Source organism: Littorina saxatilis, linkage group LG14 (assembly GCF_037325665.1).
Source record: "Littorina saxatilis isolate snail1 linkage group LG14, US_GU_Lsax_2.0, whole genome shotgun sequence".
Lineage (NCBI taxonomy): Eukaryota > Metazoa > Mollusca > Gastropoda > Littorinimorpha > Littorinidae > Littorina > Littorina saxatilis.
Genome location: NC_090258.1, coordinates 24,586,476 through 24,600,353, shown reverse-complemented (window position 1 = coordinate 24,600,353; position 13,878 = coordinate 24,586,476). Strand labels below are relative to the sequence as shown.

The 13,878-nt window shown below is 41.0% G+C and overlaps 1 protein-coding gene across 1 annotated transcript in view; it reads left to right on the top strand.

The window, feature by feature from the left end:
- The window catches only part of LOC138946557 (uncharacterized), a 117,115-nt gene that overhangs the window by 102,885 nt on the left and 352 nt on the right, over window positions 1-13,878 (top strand). The window contains exons 50-65 of the mRNA XM_070317999.1: window positions 90-206; window positions 1,717-1,845; window positions 2,375-2,497; window positions 2,904-3,026; window positions 3,182-3,436; window positions 3,923-4,180; window positions 5,900-6,019; window positions 6,347-6,456; window positions 8,357-8,418; window positions 8,867-9,027; window positions 9,469-9,565; window positions 10,206-10,225; window positions 10,574-10,687; window positions 11,224-11,297; window positions 12,013-12,084; window positions 12,601-13,878. The exon at window positions 12,601-13,878 is cut by the window's right edge and continues 352 nt beyond it. Coding sequence (XP_070174100.1) covers window positions 90-206; window positions 1,717-1,845; window positions 2,375-2,497; window positions 2,904-3,026; window positions 3,182-3,436; window positions 3,923-4,180; window positions 5,900-6,019; window positions 6,347-6,456; window positions 8,357-8,418; window positions 8,867-9,027; window positions 9,469-9,565; window positions 10,206-10,225; window positions 10,574-10,687; window positions 11,224-11,297; window positions 12,013-12,069 — 1,820 coding nt within the window. The 3' untranslated portion in view covers window positions 12,070-12,084; window positions 12,601-13,878. The remainder of the gene's footprint in view (window positions 1-89; window positions 207-1,716; window positions 1,846-2,374; window positions 2,498-2,903; window positions 3,027-3,181; window positions 3,437-3,922; window positions 4,181-5,899; window positions 6,020-6,346; window positions 6,457-8,356; window positions 8,419-8,866; window positions 9,028-9,468; window positions 9,566-10,205; window positions 10,226-10,573; window positions 10,688-11,223; window positions 11,298-12,012; window positions 12,085-12,600) is intronic.

Here is a 13,878-nt window from a genome sequence, read left to right as displayed (position 1 = left end):
AGATTGTCCTGTACCATCCATTGTTTAACATTACAAGTGAAGGCGAAGCAACGAGCTTAACAGACATGTTGTGTAATTATTTGTTTCAGACGTGAACGAGTGTGCGAACAGTCTGTGTGGTCACCAGTGTGAAAACTCTCCCGGTAGTTACCGCTGTCTGTGTAACAGGGGCTTCTCTCTCAATGCTACCTCGGGGGTCTGTGTCGGTAAGTTTGACTGCTAGATGACTGACCACTAGATGACTGACTGATAGATGACTGACTACAAGATGACTGACTGCTAGATGACCGACTACTAGATGACTGACTGCTAGATGACTGACTGCTAGATGACTGACTGCTAGATGACTGACTGCTAGATGACTGACTGCTAGATGCTTGACTGCTAAATGACTGACTGGTAGATGACTGACTGCTAGGCGACTGACTGCTAGATGACTGACTGCTAGGCGACTGACTGCTAGATGACTGCTAGATGCTTGACTGCTAAATGACTGACTGCTAGATGACTGACTGCTAGATGACTGACTGCTAGATGACTGACTGCTAAATAACTGACTGCTAGATGACTGACTGCTAGATGACTGCTAGATGCTTGACTGTTAAATGACTGACCGCTAGATGATTGACTGCTAGATGACTGACCGCTAGATGACTGACTGCTAAATGACTGACCGCTAGATGACTGACCGCTAGATGACTGACCGCTAGATGGCTGACTACTAGATTTTTTTTTTTCATTTTTTTTTTCATTACTTTATTGTCTCATCGCTGGGAAAATCGGGTCGCTTCCTCCCAGTGAAAAGCTAGCAGCAACGGAGTCGCGCTACCCAGGTGTCTGCGTGTTTAGGTGTATTCAGCCACCTGCACTTATGGCAGAATGACCAAGGTCTTTTACGTGCCATTGTGATGACACGGGGGTGGGACATGGCTTCCGTCTCTGGGTCTGCACATAAAGTTGACCCGTGTCCGTCCCGGCACGAATTCGAACCTGCGACCTTCCGATCACAAGTCCAGTGCTCTACCAACTGACTGCTAGATGACTGACTGCTAGATGACTGACATAGACTGCTAGATGACTGACTGCTAGATGACTGCTAGATGACTGACTGCTAGATCTATGTACCCGTGTGTACAACTGTGTGCTTATCTAATAAAATAGTAGATTTGTGAATACCAACAAAACACAATACAGTCGTTCCCTAAGGACAACCTCCCGATAACGACCGACTGCCTGCAACGACCTCCCTAAATGATCCCGACGTGTGGTTTTTCTGCATAATTTACCTCTCCATGGCGACTACCATTCTTTTACGACAATACCTTTGTGTGATTGTTATAGACAGGTTTAACTGTACATAGTTTGATAGATTGAGAATACTTACATAGCTCTAGACTTCCTGAATGTCCAAGTTCCTGTTGAATACCCTCTTTCAGAGTCAGTTATCGAGTCCTGAAGCAGAAACGGCAGAGATATTATATTTTCACCCTTTCAATATCTTTTCTGTGTTTCCAAGTTGTATTTAGGGTAAACTTCACTGCAAAGTCTTGTAGTCAAATCACTATCACTGGTTTGTCCGTGCTTTGAATCGAACGTTCATATCTTTGAGTCCTGTAATTAGATATTTACGTATGACACACATTGCTAGATGAAGATTCACACAAACAGCATCATTTATCATATGGCCCTGATTGTGTGATATTTGCCGCTGTGTAGATATCAACGAGTGCGCGGTGTCGGTGACCAATGAATGCACACAGCGCTGTGACAACACTCGAGGGTCCTACCGCTGCTCGTGTAACGTCATGGGCTACGTTTTGGACAACGATGGCGTCACTTGCAGTGGTAAGTTCTTGACATGTGTGACTTGTTTTTAAATGTTTAAGAACGTTCGTTTCATCAAGCACCCCTTCCCAACAACTTTAATCAAATAGTTGGCCCCCACAGGACCAGCTAAAGGTAGCATCACACGGTGAAGATCGATGTCCCGCTTCTGTACAACTGCAATTCTGCTCTATTTCTACCTCTCTCTGTCTCTCTGTTTGTCTGTCTCTCTGTTTGTCTGTCTCTCTATCTCACTCTTTGTTTGTATGCCTGCGTACCTGTCTGTCTGTGTCTGCCTCTGTCTCTCTGTCTGTCTCTCTCTCTCTCTGTCTCTCTCTGTCTCTGTGTGTCTCTGTGTCTCTGTCTCTGTCTCTCTCTGTCTGTCTGTCTGTCTCTCTCTCTCTCTCTCTCTTTCTCTCTCTCTCACTCTATATCTCTATATCTCTCTCTCTCTCTCTTCGTTTGTATATCTGTCTTTCTGTGCCTCTCTCTCCCTCTCTCTGTCTCTTTCTTTTATCAGTATGTAACGTATGTCCCGAATGCATTGCAGCCTCCTCTCCAACACTATGCAAAAGAGCAGACTGCCCGACAGAGGACGGTGGTTGCAGTAATGAAACATGTTTCTGTAACAATGGATATCGGCTCACAGGCTCCAATACCTGTCAATGGATTGGTGAGGGAATTCGTTCAAGTTTCACATCGAAGCACGTGTTTAAAAAGAACAAAGGACTCGAACATACTTGGAGATTAATTTGAACTGAGCAAAAGTGTAAGAAAACAAATCGCAGAACAGCACCGGGTAGCTAGAATGTTTTTCAGTGGGAGTTGTATGGATACACATTGATAAATGATAAGTTTGATCAAATGATAAGGTTTTGCACTAACAAAAGATGAAGAACGAACAGAAAAAGTCAACTTTTAAACCAGTTTAGTTTCTCGTTTAAAACAATGCTTGATTACTTTGCCTGCATGGCAGTGCGCGTGTGCAATTTCATCTGTCGTTACGCATTTAGACACACACCAACTTCTTGTTAACCTGCTCAATCTTCCATTTTGTTTTCAATTTTCTCTTTTTTCAGTCCAGGACCCGTGCGCGGATGACAGATGTGAACACAACTGTCAAGGAAGCAGCGACAACAGATCCGCCGTCTGTAGCTGTAATGATGGTCATATTCTCAACAACGACGGACGAACTTGCAGAGGTGTTGTATTATTGTTGTCGTCGTTGGTGTAACTCTTAATTTAAAGAGTGCTGTCCTTAATTGAACACGAAGTACAACAGTTGAGATTGACTGACAAATATTGCACAATTTATTGTCCACAGTGTGTTTTGACCCTGTGCTTCTTTAATTCCCAGAGTGTCCAACGGGAAACTATGGGGAAGGCTGCAGCAGAAGCTGCACTTGCAACTGGCTAAACACAGTTTCGTGTGACAGCGGTTCTGGGACCTGCAACTGCAGTACAGGCTACAGTGGTCAGACGTGTGATGCCGACATTGATGAGTGTTCAACTGTGGCGTGTGGTGCCAAATCCACGTGTCACAACACGGCAGGGAGTTACGTGTGTCAGTGTCAACAAGGACACGTCAAAAACTCTGCTGGAGTCTGTGAAGGTTGGTTGTGTGGCTGCTTTGTGACCTTTTGTCAGGTTAAATACCGATTGTTAAAGTGAAATATATTTATAAAGACCTAAACCTTCTAGTTTTTCTCCTGTTGTGGGGCCTTGAATAGCATTAACATGTTGACGAGACGATAAACAGTTATAACCAATCTACTGTTGTGTTTTGATTCTAGTTCTTCTTCTTAAGTGTTTTGATTTAGAGCTAGCTAATACTACGTATTTAAGCTGAGCATAGCATTGTGATGTGTGCGTTTAGTGAAATGTTACTTAAAAAAAGTATGTTCTATTCTGTTGTGATTTGTTCTATTTGTGTTTATTTGTTTATTGTTTTTGCTTGTTCGTTTTTTTTGTTTTTTGAGTGTGTGATTTTTTTGTTTTGTTCGATTTTTGCTGGGTTTGTTATGGCTTGCTTTGTTTTGAAATCTGGCTGTAAAGTTCTATTGTCATATGTTCATGTTTTTTTGATCGTTTTTTTTAGCGTGTGCTCCTAACATGTTCGGAACAAACTGCGCTGAGCAGTGCACGTGCACCGCAAACGCGGCGTCATGTGACGCTGTTAACGGAACATGCTTATGCAAGAACGGATGGGAAGGTTCGCGTTGTGAGAATGACATCGATGAATGCTCAACCAATCACGGCTGTTCAGGCAGTCACGAGATCTGCATGAACTTCAATGGCGGCTTTTCCTGTGGTTGTGAAGAAGGGTACACAAGCGACGGAAACAATGACTGCGTGGGTGAGTGAATAGTTTTCCATGAGCAACTGTAATGTCGTTGAAATTGTATAGCAAAGATACATTCGGTTGACGGATTTGAGAGACTTTTGTCAGGGGCAATGCGGAGGTTTAGGTCAATGTGCTGACACCACATTTAAATGATGCTTGGGTGTTGAAATGCCTGTATCATGTCCTCCTTCTTCTTCTTTCTTCTTCTGCGTTCGTGGGCTGAAACTCCCACGTACACTCGTGTTTTTTTGCACGAGTGGAATTGTACGTGTATGACCGTTTTTTACCCCGCCATTTAGGCAGCCGTACGCCGTTTTCGGAGGAAGCATGCTGGGTATTTTCGTGTTTCTATAACCCACCGAACTCTGACATGGATTACAGGATCTTTTTCGTGCGCACTTGGTCTTGTGCTTGCGTGTACACACGGGGGTGTTCGGACACCGAGGAGAGTCTGCACACAAAGTTGACTCTGAGAAATAAATCTCTCGCCGAACGTGGGGACGAACTCACGCTGACAGCGGCCAACTGGATACAAATCCAGCGCGCTACCGACTGAGCTACATCCCCGCCCTACATCCTCCTTCAAAAACTGTCACTTTGGAAACGAATTAATGTGTGAGTCATGCCGATTAGAAGAAAAAATGGTCTGAGGGAAATAATACTTATGCTACCCTAAATGTAGGATTTCATTAGCTAAAACTCATGTACGGATATTCAAATGACCTTAACCCTTTCGCTGCCAATCAAAACTTACTTATGTGCATTCCTGATTGCCAGGGAATTTTGGAGTTCGGGGTGTAATAATTCACACAAAATTCTAGCTCCAAACTGGCAGTAGGTAGGTAAGTAATACCTATGTTATTTTTAAAGGAAATTGAACCAAGCATCTGTTTTTAGTGTCTAAACATGGAAATGATAATTAGTTTGGCTTATAATGATGTTTAAATAAGAACTTTTGAAAAATCAGTCCGGCGCATCTTCCGGTGCCTGTGGATCAAACACAGGTGGCTGATTTGCTTGCTCCAAGAAAGGATCATAATCACTGTCATCTACCTGTTTCCAACGAATCGTTTGAAAGAAGATCTCCCCCTTCCCCTGCCAGTATCCATAATAATTTGCACCGCCTGTAGCGTCAGTCCGTCTTTGCTTTACTCTACTAGGGCCCGGTCGACTGTCCACGTTAGCCATTTTGACGAGTCAAGCTTTCTCTCCCCTTTCCTGCCGCCAAGGCCGAAAACAGCCTTCAGACGCAAAACCGCGTCACCATTTATGTTTATTAATGAGAATGAGGTATCCTACCAAGCCATTGGCTGCTATTTGTGTGTCAGCAGTGACGTAGCATTTCTGGAAAAATCCTGAACTGAGGTGACGGGTTAACCCGTCCTATAGGCGCTGCGGTTGCACAGGCAGTCAAGGAATAGAATAGATGCTTTAAAACAGTGGGGAGAGTGGTTCAGGTGTAGGTGAATGGTGGTTGTAACACTTTGAAGTTTACTGCGCTTATTCCTAATCACTCAAAATGATGCACTGGTGCAGTCTTGATGAGATACGATAAGATAAGATAAGAAAACTTTAATGTCCATTTTCATTTTTACAAAACACATGGAAATTTGTCTTTTGGCACCACATCGCATTTCTAATAACACAAACACACGATCATAAAGCATATTTGAACATAAGTTCACTACTAAAAAATCAACTGGTAACACATTGAATTGTTGTTGGTGTCAGATTTGGACGAATGCTTCGATGCCAGACAAAACAACTGTACGCAAAAGTGCACCAACACTGTCGGTTCCTACACCTGTAGCTGTTCACCTGGATATGTCGGTTCCGGAAATCAATGTAGAGGTATGTGTGTTTGGGCTGAATATACAAACACGTGCACTGAGTGAGTTGTGTGTGTGTGTGTGTGTGTGTGTGTGTGTGTGTGTGTGTGTGTGTGTGTGTGTGTGTGTGTGTGTGCGCGTGCGTGCGTGCGTACGTGCGTGCGTGCGTGCGTGCGTGTGTGCGCGTGCGTGCGTGCGTGCGTGTGTGTGTGTGTGTGTGTGTTTGTGTGTGTGCGTGTGTGTTTGTGAGCGCGCGCGCGCGTGTGTGTGTGTGTGTCTTCATAGCGTGACTTTCACAACATATTTGGGTTTTGAAATTGATACTGCATTTGTTTTTGCTAATCTATAGCGTTAGTAGGATTGGCGGTGACACTGACAGTCCAGATCACAGCGCCCCCTGAGTTGTTCAACCCTTACGGTACGACGTACGCCACCTGGAAAAACATGACCGAAGAAGCAGTAAGTAGCTATCAGGCATTGGAATTGTCTGATGCATATTTCTGGGTTTTGTGTTTCTGAGAAATGTAGAGGCCTCTCTTGAACGGAAATATTCAATTGAAGGTGACTGCTTTCAAAAGTATTTATGCATGTAAACCATACCCATACACAGAATACAAAAAAACAAGAAAGGTAACTCATTGGAACGTTTGTTATTGACACAAATACGTTACAATCACAAATATAACGACCCAACGGTCTTTTAAGTGCACAAACAAACAGTTAGTTACGAAAACTTACCCATACACAGACTGGTGTTAGTTAGTTTGTTTTACTCTGAGTTGTGTTTTTGGCAGACAGATTCTTCTTTTTTGCAGGAATTTCGGCGGAAATTTGTCTTAAAGCGGATAATTCCAATGCCTGGCTGTTTGTAGATTACACTGAGTTATTTGATTGCTGTTGTTAAGTCAAATAACTATAAAGTTGCAAAACAGGTTATTTTGAGGTAATTGGTTCTGTTTTAGCCCATCGATATGAGTTGTTCTTCAGTACTGGTGACAGAAAGGGGGAAAAGTGGTCAAAATCCAAATCTCTAGTTTTGTTTTTGAAATATTGCTTTTCATAAAGCAGAAATACTGTAGTATCTATTGAATGATTTTGTTATTTTCTTTGATTGTGCCGATTCTCCTATCTCTCTGGCATGTACTGGGTGCTTTGTGACCAGTTTCTCCCCAAGACTGTATTAAAAAAATGCGTCCGTCTGAGCTGACCCCCACTTGTGACCAGTTTCTCCCCAAGACTGTATTGAAAAAATGCGTCCGTCTGAGCTGACCCCCACTTGTGACCAGTTTCTCCCCAAGACTGTATTGAAAAAATGCGTCCGTCTGAGCTGACCCCCACTTGTGACCAGTAGCAAAGAACAACTCTACTGCATGTGAACATGTACCGTCTTTTGCGACAGAAAACATTTAAATATATTCACCTTGTAGATGCTTTTTCCATGAACAATGTCGCAGGTTTTGTCCCAAAAACGTTATGAATATTATTACTTACTTGAATGTCACTGTTCTTGAAACCTGTTGCTGATTATGCACCCTGAACGAATACATTTACTTGGTGAAATACGACTTTTTATAAAAAGATATTGCTGATTTTGCCTCAAAAGGTTTAGAATACATTTACTAACTTAATTGATGCTCTCCCTTGAAAAAAACCACGTTGCTCATTTTGAATATTTTTATCTATACCAACTCTATGTTCCTTTACCTTCGTCTTTCACAAGCGTATTATTACTTGTTTAAGTGCAGTTGTTTTGGAAGCAAGTCGCTAGTTTTGCAAAACAAAGCTTTATCTGTTTTGTTGTGGTTGCTATTGTTATTCTTAACGTGATATATTGTCTGCAAAAGAAAGTGTTTTGTTTTATTACAAGGTTTGCAAAGCGGTACAGGTTAAAATGATTGAGCTTTACTTTCCGCATGTAGTACGCTTTTAGTGTAGGTTGAACTGAAATGTTTGCCTTTAGTTCAAAGTTCTTCTGTAAACACAATCCTTTCATAAGAGGTAAACGCGATCAAAAAACGTTGCAAACACAGTAATATAAAAAAAATATTTTAAAATATAAAGGATTATAAAATATTAGAAAATAAAATAAGTTTATTCTATGTGTATCTTTTAGAGTGTTTGTCTGTCTGTCCACTTAACACACGCTGGGTCGAAGGTCAGTGAACTTAAAGTTTTGTTTTGTTATAAATATGACGTTCTAATATCATAACTTTCTTGTCTTTTGATTCTGAATATTGGAACGTTGGCTGTCTGTTGGCTGTCTGTTGGCTGTCTCATTTTGTTTTGTTTTTTGCAAACACAATAACATAAACTTCCAGGAGAACATTATCATCATATTTGACACTTTCTTCATCTACAGCTGTACAACAAACTGGAACCAGACGTACCAGGACTGGAAGCGGTCATCGTCGTCTCGCTCAGGTTAGATAGATTTGTCTCACAAGATATTCACAGATTTTAAATTTGTATTCTACTTCCTGTGATTATTTATGCTTTTGTGTGCTGATTGAAACACGTGAGTGATATGATCAATTTCGTCCACCGTGTTTCTGTTTGCTATACAGTTTCAATCACAGTATCAAAGGTCGAGGTGAAATGCTGAGCTAGCAAAACTTTGGTTTTTGCTCGTTTGTTTGTCAGTTCGATTGTTGGTTTCTGTCTGTCCATGAAATACAAGCAACTATCCCTTTTTTTGTTGCTCACATCAGTCACACACAAATACTGTTACCAGGTATTTCAAGACGTGGGGGATATGGAAGTGTTTGATATTTTGTTTGTGTTTGTGTGTGTTTATTAGAGGAGAGACTTTGTTAAGGTCTAGAAACTCTAAGTGAAGCTACATTGTATCATTCATTATCTGTGTCCCCAGACTGGGAAGCCTCATTGCCGATTCCTTGGTTGTTGTCGACAACGAGACTTATCCATATGCAGCGTCAAACTTGAGCTTGGCCTTGTTGGCCATGGGTCAAGGTCAGCTGACCATTGACAGCCAGACTGGCGACATCAGTCTCCTTGTGGGCAGTGTGTCGGGTATGTTGTGTCCGAGTGTGCACAAGGACAGTTTTGTGAAAACGTTATTTGTTTGATTGATTGATTGATTGATTGATTGATTGATTGATGATTGATTGATTGATTGATTGATTGATTGATTGATTGATTGATTGGTACGTTGATTGATAGATAGATTGATTGTTTTTGTGTTGTTTTCAAATAGTTGCAAGGAACGACCAAAACCGAAAGCCCAAAGGCACTCTGTATAGCTTCCTGTTATCATAGTTCAATCAATATTCCTAATTGAACACACACAAGTTATACCGCTCGTGGATAAAGAAAACATGAACACAATTTTACGCGTAATTGATTAAAGGTGACATAAATGTTGATATTCCAAAACAAAGGAGTACATGCCAGTTAGATCATATATCGATCATTAGTTAATGTCTCACACGTAATCATAACTTTGTTTTTCAGTTGACTCATCTGCAAGAGCCTGTGACGTGTATGAGCAGATCGTCACGTGTTCTGCCGGACACCAGTGTCAGATGAAAGACAGCACACTTTCCTGCCAGTAAGTTTGCTAGTGCCTGGTTGGGTTATGTTCAACTTTAGCGTTGTAAATTAAATCTAAAGGACGTTTTTCTACTGCAATCTAAGCCTCCGATTTTTCAGAATTCGTTCTTGTCAGTATAAGTCATTTTAGTTACCCTTCAAGTTACCCTTCAAGTTACCCTTCAAGTTACCCTTCAAGTTACCCTTCATGTTACCCTTCAAGTTACGGAATGAACTGCACGGAAAAGTTTCATTTTCATTGTGTTGAGAAGGAAAACGTCGGCACAACTAGGAAGGGACACAACTCTGTCAATCCTAGGTATGCAATTTATGCAAAGGGAGACAACCGTGGCAACTTAATTTTTCGAACAAAAAGCAAAAATAATTTATTATGCTTAAGTTTGGGGCTCAATCCGTCAATCAATTTCACACTAATTATTCTTTGCTTTGATATTAGTGACTTGTATATAAAAAAAAAAACGTCAACAAGTCCACTGGAATGGGAGCTATGAAATATTCAAAGGTAAAATTCTTCAATACCCCTGGTTAAATATTTGTTGTTAGTTATCTTTATATCAAATACATTTATTAATGCGATCTTAGCATGCCAGCGTCGTAACATTTGATTTTAGAACACTACTTTCTTTGACTGTTTGCAGGCCTATTCCTCCGGATGAAGGTAAGCGTGTGTGTGTGTGTGTGTGTGTGTGTCCGAGTGTGTGTGTGTGTGTGTGTATGTGTGTTTGTGTGTGGGTGTTAGTGTGTGTCAGTGTGTGTGTGTGTGTGTTTTAAAAGTTTTGAATACTTTTGGAAAATAAAAGAGGAGCTTATACCCAAAGAAAAAAATCATCACATAATTAAAAGACAAACACACAAAATAAACGTGAAAAAAAAGAAAAACAGAAGAAAGGTCGGCAGATGTTACATAAACATATATGATATGTCGATATAAAAAAAATGGCACGGTGCTACTACTATTTGACATGTGTGTGAATAGGGCGTGTATCTTTTCTCTTTTTTTTATTAGAGGATGACAACATGCTGTTCATCGCTGCGGGTGCGTCGGCAGCAGTACTGGTCATCGTTGCTGTAATTGTTGCAATCGTTTGCCTGAAGAAGAAGAAAGCTGCTAGGAAGACTGGTACGTGTATGCGTGTGTGTTTGTGTGTTTGTGTGTGTGTGTGTGTGTGTGTGTGTGTGTGTGTGTGTGTGTGTGTGGAGGGGGGAGACTCGCGATTTTTTCTTTGTGTAGTTAGGCACCGAGGGGTCTCGGCAAGCCTCGTCTTCCACCAGTGCCCCACCAAAGACAGTCAGTCTCTTGGGATTCCTAATTTGAGTTAAAAATAGAACATTTTGTAATATCTTTATGTTCAATATGTACTTAACATTTTTTCTCTCCATTATTTGTCGTTCAAGGTTCATTAGTAACATAGCTTATTTTACAGAGCATGACATTAAAACTGAATGTGATTGGAAAAAGTTCTAGCTGAAGAAAAACTCTCATCCCTCTGATGAAAGACTCTTAGTTGTAAGACTCTGTTTTCTCAGATGTTCTGTTCCTAACCTCTGTAAATTTACTCCCACTCCCCTCCCCATTTTGAAACATACTTTTTTATAAGATCTGCTTTCTCGGATATTTTGAAGGTCTTAAAAGGGTTTTTTATTGGATGTTTGCAGGTCCTCTCTTAAAGGATAATTCCTTTGTGGACATGGAGATTAAAGGATCATCTACAGATCTCAACAGCAAACAGGTAAGAGGTCCATTGTCATCTTCTCTATGAAATAATAATAATGATATAATAATAATAATGATGATGATGATGATGATAAATTACGTTTTATGTAGCGCACGAACCGATAACAATTCCAATACAAGAAACTTAAAGCCACACTTCGAAATGCAAATTATACATACGAAGCAATAACTAATCTCAATCAACAAAATCAGAAACTATTATTTGAGGAAAAGCACGTATGATAACCATACCCTCCACACACGGACACAGAGATGCACACTTTCACACACAGACACAGACACAAACTTGTACACACTTTCACACAGACACAGACACACACTATTTCACAGACACACACACAAACACACACACACACACAAACACACACACACACAAAAACAAACACACACACACACACACTAACACACCAACGCACACACACACACCCACACTAACACACCAACGCACACACACACACACACACACACACACACACACACAAGTCAAGTCAAGTCAAGTCAAGTCAAATTTTTTATTTCTAGAAACCCCATGGGGGTTGGCTACATGAAAAAAAAATACAAGAACAATAAAGAGAGGAATGCAGGTTGTTCCATGAATATATACACATAAACTAGTTCCGTTGAGAATAATTTTTTTTTATAAATGGAAATCAAATCTCCAAAATAATCGTTCTCACAGTAACTCGCCTTTCTATGGCAATCGGTTTCAGCCTGCCAAGGGCCAGTCGATGGACGCTGCTCCTTTTGACTCTTCGAGCTCTGCCTAACTACAGAACGACCAGGTCAATGTTGCTTCATAGTATGTTCCTCTTTCTGTGTTAATTATAAGCCAGAAGGCCGGAAACCTGACGCACCTAGTGCATTTGAAACACTTACTTATAAAATCCAACTCAGGAATTAAAACCCACAATTATATGAAAAGCCTAGTTCTGAGTGGGTCACAATAATTGCGGAACATTCTTGGAATATTATCTTATATTATAAAGTTTCATGAAGATTTGTCCAGTTGCTTTCATAGAATTGTTGTACACGTGCATATGCAAACATATGGCCTAATTTGCATAAGATGGTTTTCTTTAATTTTGAACATTAATTTTATTCTAAGTACTTTGTAATTTTGGATTCGGGGGATAATTTAAAAATAAAATGCACACACACACACACACATAAACCGCCACCCTCGTCTCGATCCCAACCTATCTAACGCATTAAGTGAAAACTTGACTTAGTACAAACAATGTTTGAAGAGTCCTTGCAAATTCTAGCATTAATGTGTGTCCTGTCTGTGTTTTGTGCAGTGTGACTGAGGAATTGTGACGGTCAACACAAGGCGATGTCAGTGTCAAGAATAAACTGTTAATATGCTTCTGCTTACGAACGCCTGACAAATTAATCATACGTGAACTAAATGAGAAAGCATCAGCCAACTAACCTGCAAACACACCAACCAACATACCAATCAACCAACTAACACACAATAAAGGTGCCGTTGTCACTGAACGTATTACTGCTATGATGCAACTCCATACACACACACGCGCACAACACCCCACCCCCACACACACACACACACATACACACACACATACACAAACTCACACACACCGACGCACACACAAACACCTACATACACACACACACACATACACATACACAAACTCACACACCGACGCACGCACACACACACTCACCCCCCCACACACACACACTCACACACACACAGACGCACACACACACATACACACACTCTCTCACTTGCACTATGACTATGAACTATTACAATGAAATTCCAAGAACACTTTATAAGAAACTGGAAAACTTTAAATTGCAGCGTTACTCCGTGTAAGACTTTCTTCGAGGCTATACTCAAAGTGTACCTTGACTATGAATCTATGTTCATTACTTTTAATATTGGTGCATCTTTTGTTATTCCTTTTGTTGGATGTTATTTGAGAAAGAAAGCGTGTTGTTTATTTTATGTTCCCAATTATTATGTGCGTCAAGGTGTAACCCCCTTTTTTTTCTAGATCCGGAAAATCCATAGATTAGGTGCAAGCAAAACAAAGTTATATGAAGTCTTATATCGCGCGCGTATCTCCAGACTCGGACTCAAGGCGCAGGGATCTATTTATGCCGTGTGAGATGGATTTTTTTTTACACAATACATCACGCATTCACATCGACCAGCAGATCGCAGCCATTTCGGCGCATATCCTACTTTTCACGGCCTATTATTCCAAGTCACACGGGTATTTTGGTGGACATTTTGTATCTATGCCTATACAATTTTGCCAGGAAAGACTATTTTGTCAATCGTGGGATCTTTAACGTGCACACCCCAATGTAGTGTACACGAAGGGACCTCGGTTTTTCGTCTCATCCGAAAGACTAGCACTTGAACCCACCACCTAGGTTAGGAAAGGGGGGAGAAAATTGCTAACGCCCTGACCCAGGGTCGAACTCGCAACCTCTCGCTTCCGAGCGCAAGTGCGTTACCACTCGGCCAGCCAGTCCCCAGTACAGAGTAGAAGAGGTTAATGGCAAATTACTAGTAAGAGACAATGTGTGTGTGTCAA